The 12,594-nt window shown below is 43.5% G+C and overlaps 1 protein-coding gene across 1 annotated transcript in view; it reads left to right on the top strand.

The window, feature by feature from the left end:
• The window catches only part of nhsl2 (NHS-like 2), a gene marked incomplete at its 3' end in the record, with an annotated part of 95,983 nt that overhangs the window by 68,143 nt on the left and 15,246 nt on the right, over positions 1-12,594 (top strand). The window contains exons 3-4 of the mRNA XM_079184391.1: positions 7,728-7,870; positions 10,587-10,833. Of these exons, the coding sequence (XP_079040517.1) occupies positions 7,728-7,870; positions 10,587-10,833 (390 nt within the window). The remainder of the gene's footprint in view (positions 1-7,727; positions 7,871-10,586; positions 10,834-12,594) is intronic.

The raw sequence follows: 12,594 nt of genomic DNA, 5'->3' as shown, positions 1-12,594 counted from the left end.
TATCCTTCACGCAGGTAATAAGTCTGTTTGTCCAAACTATCATTCTCTCTCTATTTCCGATTGCAGAGCTTTAGGTTTGAGTGACGTTGCGGTGAATCGCTTCAGACAAACTTGTCTGTCTTGTCTCTTTCCTTCGGGCTCCTTTAGAGAAGTCGTTCAAACACGAGCTGAAGTGTGATACCTGACTGCTGTGATCCGGGTACATCTGTAGCTAAGCCGACCGAACAAAACCTCAAATGAACCTGGTGACGACGCTTTGGTTGGTTTAGAGGTTTGAGGAAAGTTTGACAAATGGGGTCAGACCAAAAAATAGAACAGATCGTCCCATCGAAACATCGAAGCAGGACGGTCAGAGCGGCGGCCATCTTTATGTGTACCGTTGGCATTGCGTCCGTTGTTGCCGCCTGGTTGTGCACATTTCTAGTTTCTTTAAATTAAATTAAATTACAACGCAACAGGGAATTTCAACACAGGAGTCATGATGCCTTACTATTTCCTCAAAATACATTCCGAAAATCAGCTCGACCCGTTCTCTCAAACTGGAGCTGGATCAGTACGGGCGATGGCGACTGTGACGAGACAAATAATTGAAATAGCATTGGTCCTAAAAGTAATAAGATCAAAACTGAAAAGGACTTTTTCCAATACAAACGTCACTGAACAAGGATGAGACAGGAAGCAATAACTGGATAAAACAAAAATAACTTATCTAATCAGATCAGGGATTGATCTCAAGAAGTCAGGTTTTATTGTTACTGAGAGACGTCTGCAGTTCCTCAAACTCTGAATGTAAAAACAGGTGAGATTACAGACTTCAATCTCTGAATCAGGCAGCTAATTATAGGTTAGGAATGCTCGTTGAGCCCTGTTTTAGTTTCACTTTTAAGAATCAAAAACATCATTTCAGCTGATCGTCGTTAGTTTGAAGCAAAGAACACACAACAGGAGCGATCTCTTCCCCCCGAAGGAACTCTCTTTGCTCTCTGCATATATATATATATCTACTATAAAAACAACAGGTAGTCATCTGCAAATGTGCGAAAATGAACTGACGAGACTCAGAGCTGGAATGTGTGACACTTGTACCAGAAAGCCTTCTCGCGGTTTCTCGTGACCGACATGAACTCGGCCGCTAACCGACCTAATCCGTCCTTCTAGGTCACAACCATCCGCTTTCATGGTACACACATCCTAGCACCCCCCCCCCCCCCCCCCCCCCCCCTCCTGTAATGGATTGATCAATTGTGCGTGTTAAATCATGAAGGACGAAGACATGACATGCGCTCCAACACACACACACATGCGTCCGTGGCGGCGTGCACGTAGTGTACACAGACAAACAAGCGGTGAAAGACGGGTATTGTTCGTTCTCTGTCTTCCCTTTCGTCTTCATGGAGGGGAGGATAAAGGGTGACCCACATTCTACACGACCGGGGCGCATATTGTCAAGAATGGTTGGGTCTATCTGTGAATGGGTGCACTGTACACACAAACACACACACACACACACACACACACACACACACACACACACACAAACACACAAACACGCAGATCTTTGCACGTAGAAAGTTGTTAATTAAATTACATTTTAAAGTTTATTCACACACATGTTGATATGTGAGCGCAAACACGAGCGCACACACACAGACACACACACACACACATTTGTGCACTCACAGCACAATTCACACAAGCACCTAAATTAGAGACACACACGCACACCTACACACAAACACACACACACACACAATATACAGGTTAGTGATGCATGAGTGCCTGGCCTGCTTGTCTGGACAGAGGAAAAGGGGGGCGGGGGTGTAGGTCATGCTTAATGCTGTGTGTGTGTGTGTGTGTGTGTGTGTGTGTGTGTGTGCGTGTGCATTAGTGGGAGTGACCGGCATACCTTTACACCCTGCTCCCCCAATAGCATCCCTCCTCTCTCTCCCCCCCTCCCTCATTTTCCCACCACAGTGCCCTGCAGTCATGCACTGTGTGGAGCCATGGCTGCTCTCTGAAGCGTGGGTCTACGGCTGTTTACCTTTCCCTCGCCGGCCGCTCCGGTAGCTGTCTGCTTTTCAGGACTCCACGGTTTTCACACTTTCTACTTGAGAAACAAAGTTTAGTTGTTTTTTTTATAAGCTGATTCTGCAGGAGGCTGAGTAAATAACCCGGCAGTGGTGGAGGAAGAATCCAGACCCTCAATGTGAGTAAAAGATGCGATACCAGAGTGTAAAACTTCTAACTGAAGTAGAAGTCAGGGAGCGTTATCACAGCATCCAAACTAAAAGTACTCAATGAGCAGCATTGTGCTGATGCGTCACTGTTTTAGCAGCATGCACAACTTTGTAGCTGTTAAAAAAAGAGCAAATTTGAAAATTTTGGTTATTTTAATCTATATTATTTAAAGATATTTTTTTATTATATGTTTTGTATGTAAAAGCTCAGTCATTTGTATAGTTGTCCAACATGTAGTGCAGTGAAAAGTACAACATTTACTCTGAAATGTCATGGAGTATAAATGGAAACACTCATTTAAAGTAGAAGAACCTCAACATTGTGCTTTCGTACGGTACTTTCCACGACTGAACTTGGGGTTTGATTTCTGATGATTTGTAGCGTAAGAAAGTCCGATGTTCTCTCAGCGTGACGTCTTACCGTGAGCGTAGCGACACGTTCTCTCAAAGAGAACCGCGAGGCGTCGAAGCAACAGCCTCGATGACGACGCGTCGATGGATTGTGGGACAGAACGTGATACAAATCGATTGTAAGCGCTGAAATCAAGAAAGAAAATAAGATCCAGAACATGTCGGATCCTTTTTTCCCGATCTTTTTATCACCCAACTTGTGGTCCTGATCAAACTTCTCCTACCCTGCTAGTGCAGCTAGTTTTCCACAGATTGGGAGTTATGTTGTGTGAATTCCCTTCCTCCTCCTCCTCCTCCTCCTCCTCTTCCTCCTCCTCTTCCACGCTCTTCTTTTTATACACCCTCTTTCTCATCTTAACCTTTTTTTTTTCGGATCCTTCTGCTGCTTTTCTCCAATATTTCTTCCTCGACTGCCTCGTCTTTATACCGTTCCACACTTCTTCTTCTTCTGCTGCCTTTTCCTAATCGTTCTCTGCTTCGCCTTAGTATAATCCTTCTTCTTCTTCTTCTTCTTATTGTTTCATTTCTCATTTGTCTCTTTTTCTCTAAAATTCTCAAACTCTTTGAAGTTTGTCCCCCGTTCACCTTCCACCTCTTCTCTAATGTCGTTTTCCTGCATCTGTGACTTGATCCAATTTAGCTCCTTGATCACCGTTTTTCTCTTATTTCATACCCTTCCTTCATCATTATTCTTACTTCCTCTTCTTCTGCATCTCTTTCATGACGACCCGTTCTCACTTCCATCTTGAAATTACCGACGCTTGGTCAGCGGCCCTTTGGCGTCCGATACCGACGCCCGAGGCAGCCTTTAGGCTTTCATCTGACTCCAATGTAAATCCATCCGTGCCTTTATTAGACGATCACAGCAAATGATGAGATTACGACGAGTAGGTCCACATCGGGAGGGAGGGTGGAGGACTGGCGGGTCAAACAAACGCAGGAGTTCATTGTTTGTGTCCCGTGTGAAACCGAGTCAACGTTGACTTGTTGTACTGGAGATTTGTTACGTAGCAAACACGCTTATTTTTACCGAAACCACAATCTTTTCCTCCTTTTCCAAGTCTTACCAAGTACCTTTCTTGCGTAAGTTAACCGGCTTCATTTCCTCTTCCTCCACGTCCTCCTCATACTCTTCCTCTTCCTCCATCAGTCTGTTCGCCCCCCCGTGTCTTCGGACCTGCTGACGCCTCGCTTCTTTGGGTCGCTGCAGTCTGAATGAGATGAGTTTTTGGCTTCTGCTCTCTGCTCACCAAGCGGCTGATCCAGCTGTTTTTTGCATGCCAGCAGCAGCGCGGCTCAATTATTTTTAACACTGCAAAATAGACAGTTCTCTATCATGAGCACCGGGTGTGTAATATGCCTCTATGAATACAAATAGCCGGGGACATGTTGTCTTAAAGCGAGGGCTTACAAACAGGAACCTCTAATAGCTTCCTGAGGAATTACGCAAATGCAGCGTGAAAAAAAAGGTTCTCAGTTTATCTCGTCGATATTAATATTTATGTCCAAACTTTAATTGCAAACAGAATAGTTTGGTTTCAAAGAGAGACGACTGCATGTTAATAAAGGCATTCATTTAAAAAAGCATTTCTCACTTCAATAAATTAACAGCAAAAGTTAATATATCATCTCTAGTTAAAAATGCTAAAAAGTAATTACAGGGTTCGTATAATAATCCACCAAGAGCTAAAAAGACAGTATTCCAATGGAAAATATGTATAATTTGACAACCCAAAAGTTGTTATTACTGGTTATAGCGGAATATAAAGCATTTGTAAATGATTAATTAACCATTAATGAAGCTATTTCAGTAGTTCTTTAAAGTGAAGTCAATGCTTCATGTCTTAAAGCTGCATTCTCTCTAATGTCCACCAGGGGGCGACTCCTCTGATTGTATAGAAGTCTATGAGAAAATGACTCTACTTCTCTCTTGATTTATTACCTCAGTAAACATTGTAAACATGAGTTTATGGTCTCAATCTCTAGTTTCAAGTCTTCTTCAATACAGCATGATGTTCATTTAGTACATGATGGTCCATTTAGAGTCAAGAGACAAAATTAAAGACGGCAACGGCCAAAAACCAAGATGGGGATGGTCAAAATGACAAACTCCAGGCTTCAAAACGGTAGTCCAAAAACCAATAGGTGACGTCACGATGACTAAATCTACTTCTTATATATAGTTTATAGTTGTTACTCAAAAGACTGTCTGTTAGAAAGGGGCAAAGCATTTAAATATATTATCAATGTAAGTGCTTACTGTGCTGCAGCCGCAGCACAACGGCTAATACTGTCTGAGTCATGTCTGTTTGTGAGTGAGCAGGAGGCTTATTGGGATTAATGCCTTGCTTTTTTATTCTTTCTCCACGTGGGAGCATTTATTTCCAACCAGATTAAATTGGTGAGCTGAAAGGAGGCTGTGTCCTGGTCAGATCCTGCATACATTTAAAGGAACTTGATTCCAAACCATCAGAGCTTCTGCTGCGTCTCGACCACCCAAGCAGCTCGTTTCTGAACTGCGTCTTCTTCTTCTGTTTCTCGTTGTCAAAACGTTCACAAAAACCAGAAGAGAATAAAAGCTAACCGTGAACATGTGGTGGGAAGTTGTTGTCAGTCTCCCTCTGTAGGGACGCGGAACAAGCAGTAGCATGAAGGCCTTTAGATAAAGTGTCTCAGGCTTTTATTGTGAAAGGAAAGAGCGGAAAGGAGTGGATCGTCTCTGCGCTCTTGTTGTGGAGATTGGAATGAAGTTGATATAACTATAAAAAGAGGCAAAGCTCAACCCGTTCTGCACAACGCGATTGATTGATGCATTTATGCAAAAGCTCAGAAAATGAAAGATTATGACACTTTTTCTCTGCTGCAATGTTCTGTATAAAAGTGTTCATGACAACAGCTCAAAAAATATATATTACGTGTGTTTAAAGGCAAAAATCCTCGTTTTGTGAAAACCTTTTTTCGACTGAATAACCTTCAAAAAGCTGAAAAATGACGACTGACGTTATGTTTCGTCGTCTTAAAATCCCCGCTGAAGGTTGTGAAAGTTTGTGTGTCTGCAGCAGAAGCCAGCCTGTGTTTCCTGTGAAGTTTAGAGGCAGAACGGGCGAGTTCTTATAGATGTTTTCCCGCCGCCGGCACTTTTTAGTTGAGCGGAGGGGAGATGTCAACAACAATGATCCCAAAAGCCATTAAAAAGAAAAGTGCACAAAACCTGTGGGTGGGTGGACCCGCCCGCCCGCATCCAAAGAAACTCATCATTATCTTCTTGTGTGTTTGTGGCGCTGCTGCTGTTTATTAATTTCTCTTCATGACTCCAAAACACTCCCACGTTGCCTTCGCTCGAATCTGACAACTGACAAACTTTTTCCGTTCTGTAGACTACGGACTTTTTTGAATGTGCTTACCCGGCGTGAAGTCTTGAGGCTTTTAAAGCCGACGCATTCAGCCGGTAAAGGGATGTGCTTTGCCATATGGATGCTGCAGGAAGGTAGTTCAGCAGGTCTCTTTCAGCACACAGTGACTGAGAACACAGGATGTTCCAAACTGCTTTCCATGTTGTGATAGAATTGCATTTAAAGCAGCATTAGTTGATGGTTTTGGGATTCTTTGGGGCAGCAGAATAAGTTTGAACGTCGACAAATTGTCGCTGTAAAAAGTAGTTTTGACAAACTGTAAATCTTTCCTCTTTTAGCAGATAGAGAGCAACATTAGCATTCATTTCCGGGTTTAGCGTTTTAGCTGCTGAATGCTGAGTCCTCACATTTTCCTTACCATTTTTCGAATTGGACATTTATGAGAAATTGATTTGTATTTGAGTAAATAAATCTACTCGATTCTTAATACCAATATATGTATTTTGTAAAGACAACTGGAGCGCTTTCCGTTTTCCTGCTAGCGACACATTTAGCGACTTATTCAGACTTATTTGGAGCTCGTGCTAGCTGCTAGTGCTAGCTACCTTCACTGGAAAACAGTTGGCAACTCTGCACAAAAAACTGTTTTCCAGAGAACCTTTGTTGTTCCACCGTCGGCCATTTCTGCTACTGGGGATCATACCCATCAAGAACTTACATTCACACTCTTTGGTAACGGGGCGTAGCTACTGATAGCTCTCCCAGGGGAAAACAAAAGTGTTATCCTCTTCCTGTTTTGGCTGCGCGAATGGTTGACCCACTTCCTTTGTGCCGTAAATGATTGTGACCCGTTAGCAGGGAACCAATCCAACGCCGATGGCATATAAGTGGGATTATAGATATACATATACAGTGTATATATATATATATATATATATATATGTGTGTGTGTCGACTGATACTTGGATGCTGAATAGAAGCGCCTTTGATTGCTGTTAAAAGTTCCACTTATGGCTCCATTTCCTCATATCACAGTATCACAATATGCACAGATGTGCATATAACAATACGCCACCAGCAAAGAATCCATATTGTTCCAGAGAGCAAGTTCAAAACTCTGCCTTACTGACGCTGCTGTTCCACTGAAGCTGACAGCGGGATGATGCCGGGATGTGTGTGTGTGTGTGTGTGTGTGAGCTAGAGGGCTTTAGGGATGAGTGGGGAGTGGGTTGGGAGTGTGTTTTGGGGTAAAGGATTGGCTGAGGGGGGTTTGAGGGGGAATGTGTGTGTGTGTGTGTGTGCAGGGGGGGGGAGAAAGAAGGGGGGAGGTGGGGGTTAGGAATCTGTTTACAATGGCCTGAGGGAGAGTCAGCCTAAGCTGCCAGAGACGGAGAGAAAACAGTCAGATATCAGGAGGAAGTGTGAGAGAAAGAAGGACCGGGACGGAAAGAAAAAGGAAAAATAAGAGTTGAAGAGAAGGAACGAATGAAAGGAGAGAAAATCCAAAGATTAGAAACAAGTAAGGAGTCCTTTAAGGTTGCAGGAGGGAAACAGCGGGTTGATGCAAAGCAGGAGTCCAACTGGATCTCCGCTCACGGCCATGAGAGCAAGGAGATCTGGTGTGTGCGTCAGGTTACTTTTGTTTTTTGCGTGTGCGCACTGTTGTTGATGCTAACTGATTTTTGTTTCTGTGTGTGTGTGTGTGTGTGTGTGTGTGTGTGTGCAGACTTTGAGGAGCAGTTGTACGACACCAAGCTGACCGGTCAGACTTTCCGGCATCCGTCCTCGCAGAGCTCCGACGACGCGTCCACCTCGCTCAGCCGATCGCCCGTCTCGCTCAACAACAAGAGATCGGACTTCATCTTCCTGGTGAACACACACACACACACACACACACACGTTATTCGATCATAGGGCGCCCTCACACACCAAAATGTCATCTGTCTGGTGAGGAAACACACTCGTGTTCAAGTGTCATATACCATTGTTTTGAAGCCAAAAGAAAAAAAACACACACTTCTCGTCCTCTTATGGTCTCCGAACCAATCCCACATCTTGCGAGTAAACGCACACAGAAACCTCAACGTGTCCACCTCACTTATTCTTTTTCCCTTTCCTCCCCGAGCAGCGAGAGAGCAGCCTTCACATTCCCACTAAACTCACTCAGTCCCACTCACTCTGCCCTCGTTGGCCCTTTTCTCTCCTCCACTCTGTATTTCTGCGCTACAGATTCTCTCTGAACTTATTCTACACTTTCGTTTCTGAGCTCAGTGAACCAGACATCAGGCATTTAGGGTTTGTTACCCGCCTCGTTTTAAAGGAGAGTGGAGTGAACCCCTCTATAACGTACTTTGTCCTCGTAGTAGAGGATATGAATCCATCTCTTCGGCCCCTTTTCACAAAACACAGTGTTTAAAACGCCTCTTAGATCCGCTGTAAACGCTCCGACACAAAGCTGAACAACGGTTGTTTATAGAATACTGGTGTAGATTAAATATAAAGGAATTAAAATGCAACATACACATTAATGCAGCAGGAACATTTTACTGCACAATGAGTACTTTTACTGAAGTAAAGGGTCTGAATACTTCCTCCGCCACTGAATGTGTTTGCATGCATGTGTTTTATAAGGTGCACGAGTTATAAGGTCCCGCGGGGACGAAGTCGTTTCGTAGGCTGTTCAGGAAGTTCCCTCGACAAAACAGCTGATGAGATTTTACAATTGGATTTTTGGGACAATCACAGAAAATAATCTCGGCGGCAAAACAAACGTTTATGATACTCACACGCTTTGTTCAGCAAGACTAACTTCACGAATGAACACCACTTTCATGATTTTGCAACCAGCAGAAGTAAAACGCTAACGTCAGACACATAAAAGCTTCTAAGTTGATGCATTTTAAACGTTAAAATCTCCTCAGCTTGTGTGAACCACGAACCTGATTTCAGGTTTCCAACCAAAAGCCCATTAAAAAAAAACAACAACATTGATTAAGTCATTTCCTGGCTGTAGGCCTGAAGCACTCGTGTGTTTAAAAGTTATTTTGAATGGAATTAAAGCACTCATTTCAGTGTCGCTAATACTGCTGCAGCTAATACTCATGTTGTGACAAAATGCCTCGTTGCCTTTGTTGTCGTCCCTTTTTATATCAAAGACTATTGTGCAATATGTCCCGCCCCCTTTTGTTACATTTGTCAGAATTAGTCATCATCCCTTTTCACACTCTCGGCAGGTTTTCCATCAACAAACACCAAAATGATTTGGTGTCTTCCAGATGGAAACATTGCTAATGCTCGATCAGATATTAGAATAGCAAAATAGCATCCGTGCCATTTGTCAGTTAGCTCGCGCTCTTTGAAACGTGACGTGTGAAGAAGTACAAAGGACTGAAACAGACGCTCTCCTCTTCCTATTCTTTCCTCCTCTGACTTTGCTGCTAACAGCTCTCAGTTTATTTTCCCCTCACTGTGTCATTACGGCAGCTCGACGGACTCCCACGGTGATTTTTTTTACTGCAAGATGGCTGCACATTTCCCTGCACACTGGCGCTCCGTCTCCTTCGGCCAAGCTGTTAAACAGCTCTGTTAAGTTAATGCCTCGCTCTCTTTTTGGGCTAATTTCAATTAGAACTTTGGCAGATTCCCACGAGATATCTGAACTCCTACAGTACACACACGTGGTTCTTCTCACATGTATTTCATCGAAGAGGCTGGAGAGTGAAGTGTTTAGCCTCTGATGCTGTCTGGGTTTCAAAGCCGGGCTATAGAAATGTAAACCACGAGACACGTCCGGTGTTCTTTGTCGTTTCTTATCTATTTTACCTTTCCTTCCCCCCCTGGCAGCTTAAAGAGAGCTAAACATTTTAGTAGTTGACCTCCATCAGGCTCTCCCGCCTCCTCGGTTGTATTGATTTTTGCTGTAATTAAATTTAGACCAATTTAAAGAAGAAAACCCTGTTGTTTAATTTGCTAAATTTGCCAGAAACATCAGCTTTGAAGGAAGTTTAAATTACAGTACGAGATAATTAAATCATGGGTCTACATAAACGTCCTCTTTTCCTCCGGGAATCACACATTTGTTGTACCAAACAGTTTGGGACCAAGAAGGAAACAGACCAGAACTAATTGAGAAGTTGTGTTTTTTTAAGGATTTAAAGCATAATTCTAGAAGATTGAAACCATTCACATCGATTTTAGTTTTAAGCCACGGCCATTCATAGCCCTTAATCTTACCACCCAACTCTGCAGCTTTCAAAGTCAGAATCAAAGGAGCATTTAGCAGCTAAAAAGCCACAAATCTCCCTCTGATGTTGGTGGAGACCAAAACAGAGCTAAAAGGGAGAGATTACTGCACTTAAACGTGCCCTGTACCCAGAAACTCATCTCCGAATGAGTGCTGGGTGAGTAAATAGGCGAGTGTTTGCTTACACATCACCATCCTGTTTAATAAGGTTGTGTTTACAGCTTGTTGCATTGACCCCAAGGGGCCAACAGGAATCAATTAATGCAGGTTTAAGCCTGTCGGAAGCGAAGATTGCTCCCCACGTCTCACACTCTCTCTTTCTTCTTCTTCTTCTTCTTCTAGCCGGCGTCCAAACAGCTCTACGACGATGAAACCACCTCCTCGGTGTTTGGACTGAGGTCCGCGACCAACCCCTCCCCCTCCCTGACCCCGTCGCCCTGCGGCTCGGATCGGCCCCCGCCGGGTTGGAGCAGCAGCAACAACAACAGCAGCAGCAGCACCGCAACCATCGGACCGCCTGTCGCAGACAAACCGCGCTGGCAGCTCGGGCGGCGAACGCCGGGTCAGTTCATCCCACTCGACGTCACAGGTAGGACGTGAAACAAAAGTGGGAGGTCACATTTGGGGTAGTGGGTACTTTATGGAGGATGACTTTCACTCTCTAATCTTCTGGGTTGTTTGAAAAGTACACATGAACTTTAGAAAGAAGTGATGAAGGGCGTATGCAGAAGTTGCTGATGTTGCGGTAGCTTTTTTTGAGGTGATGGATGTATTTTTCAAGGCTTATCCTTTGTGTTACGTCTTTTTAAAGGTGAGGATGTGCAACGGATCCCATTGGTATGCATCTCAACAAACTGAGGCTCCAGAATGTTTTCTTGGAAACAAAGTTATTGAGGTGGTGCTGCATGAAATATTCTGGACAAAATAAGTATAGATGGCATAATATTTCCTCGTCCTTGCCTTTAGAAGTGTTTGGACCGGCGCTGCTGCGGCATCAAAAGGAATTCATGAATGTTTCATTGCCTGGACCTGACTGATCCTGAACCATCAAAGTTGTAGAAGAGTTTGCTTGTAATGAAGTCGGTGTATGTAAACATAGACAACTGACATCCAGCCTCCACTCTTTAGACATAAATGTGCTAATTTGAAGAACCATAGAAGGTTTTACCGAGAACCCAACTTAAAGACTGAACCGTCTCTCAAAGGTTCCTATGAGAGGTTCTACAAAGAACTCTTCTATGGTGCAATGGTTCGTCCCTGAACCTTTTTATGGGTTACTGAAAGAGTGCTATGGCAAAGCAGCTCTTTCTAACAGCCCCTCAGCTAACTAGCTAGCTAGCCCTGCCACATCTACCGGCATCAAAACAGGAAGTGAGTGGTAAAGTAGTAAAGCCCGCCTCCTGATTGGTTCAATTGGCTGACTGGGGCAAGTGTTACATTGACGAGCGGTGCAACGCCAGCGTCTGGCGTTCCCGTTTGTATTCTAAGGATTTCATCGAGAACCCCCCCCCCCCCCCCCCCCCAAGGGTTGGTCGTGGGGTTTCTCCATTTTTGGGGGGTTTGGGTGCTGGGAGGATCTTTTATCACAATTTCAACAATCCTCGAAGTCTTTCTTCCAAAAAGGGTTCTTTGGATGAAAACGGTTCTTAATGGAACCCTTAGTCTTTGCAAAGAACCCTTGAAAACCCATTTCTTCGAAAAAGGGTTCTTTGGAAACAAACGGCTCTGATTGGAACCCTTTGGGAACCCTTATGAAGTTGTGATGATTGTCTAATTAAAGAGAAGGATGCTTATATGCTACAGATGTCTTGTTGATGATTCCATAGCAGAGCTAAATAGATTAGTTGATCAATTTATTGACAGAAATATTTGGATACAGGATTGATTTTTTTGAGCATTTTGGTTCTAGCCAAATTTGTAAATTTAAATTTGTAAAATTTCGGACTGTTATTCGGACAAAATAAGAGCTTGTTTTGGGCATGTTCTGACATTTTAAGTGCAAAACAATTAATTGAATAATCACATAGACAGAATAACTGATAATGACAATAATTGTTGGTTGTAGCTTTGTTTTAAAAGGTCGCATGATCGACGGTGAGTGAAACCGTAGAAGGGTTGGATTGAGGTTAATTATAGTGGCCCCGTCAAAGGGGGGAAGTTGGTATTGTGTGTTGGCCAGAAACCCTCAGGCATTACTCGTCTTCATAAGAATTTATGACCTCAACATGAAAGCTATGTGACAAATGATCTAAAACTGATGGATTAACACCCAAGATAAGATTGTACTGGAAATGAATCAGCGTGATTTGAAAAGACACAGCATAACATGCAAATAGCGTATTTATTGTTG

This window comes from Pholis gunnellus (genome assembly GCF_910591455.1).
Source record: "Pholis gunnellus genome assembly, chromosome: 23".
Taxonomy (NCBI): Eukaryota; Metazoa; Chordata; class Actinopteri; order Perciformes; family Pholidae; genus Pholis; species Pholis gunnellus.
Note: the sequence above shows the minus strand (reverse complement) of the source record. Positions and strands in the feature narration are given on the sequence as shown.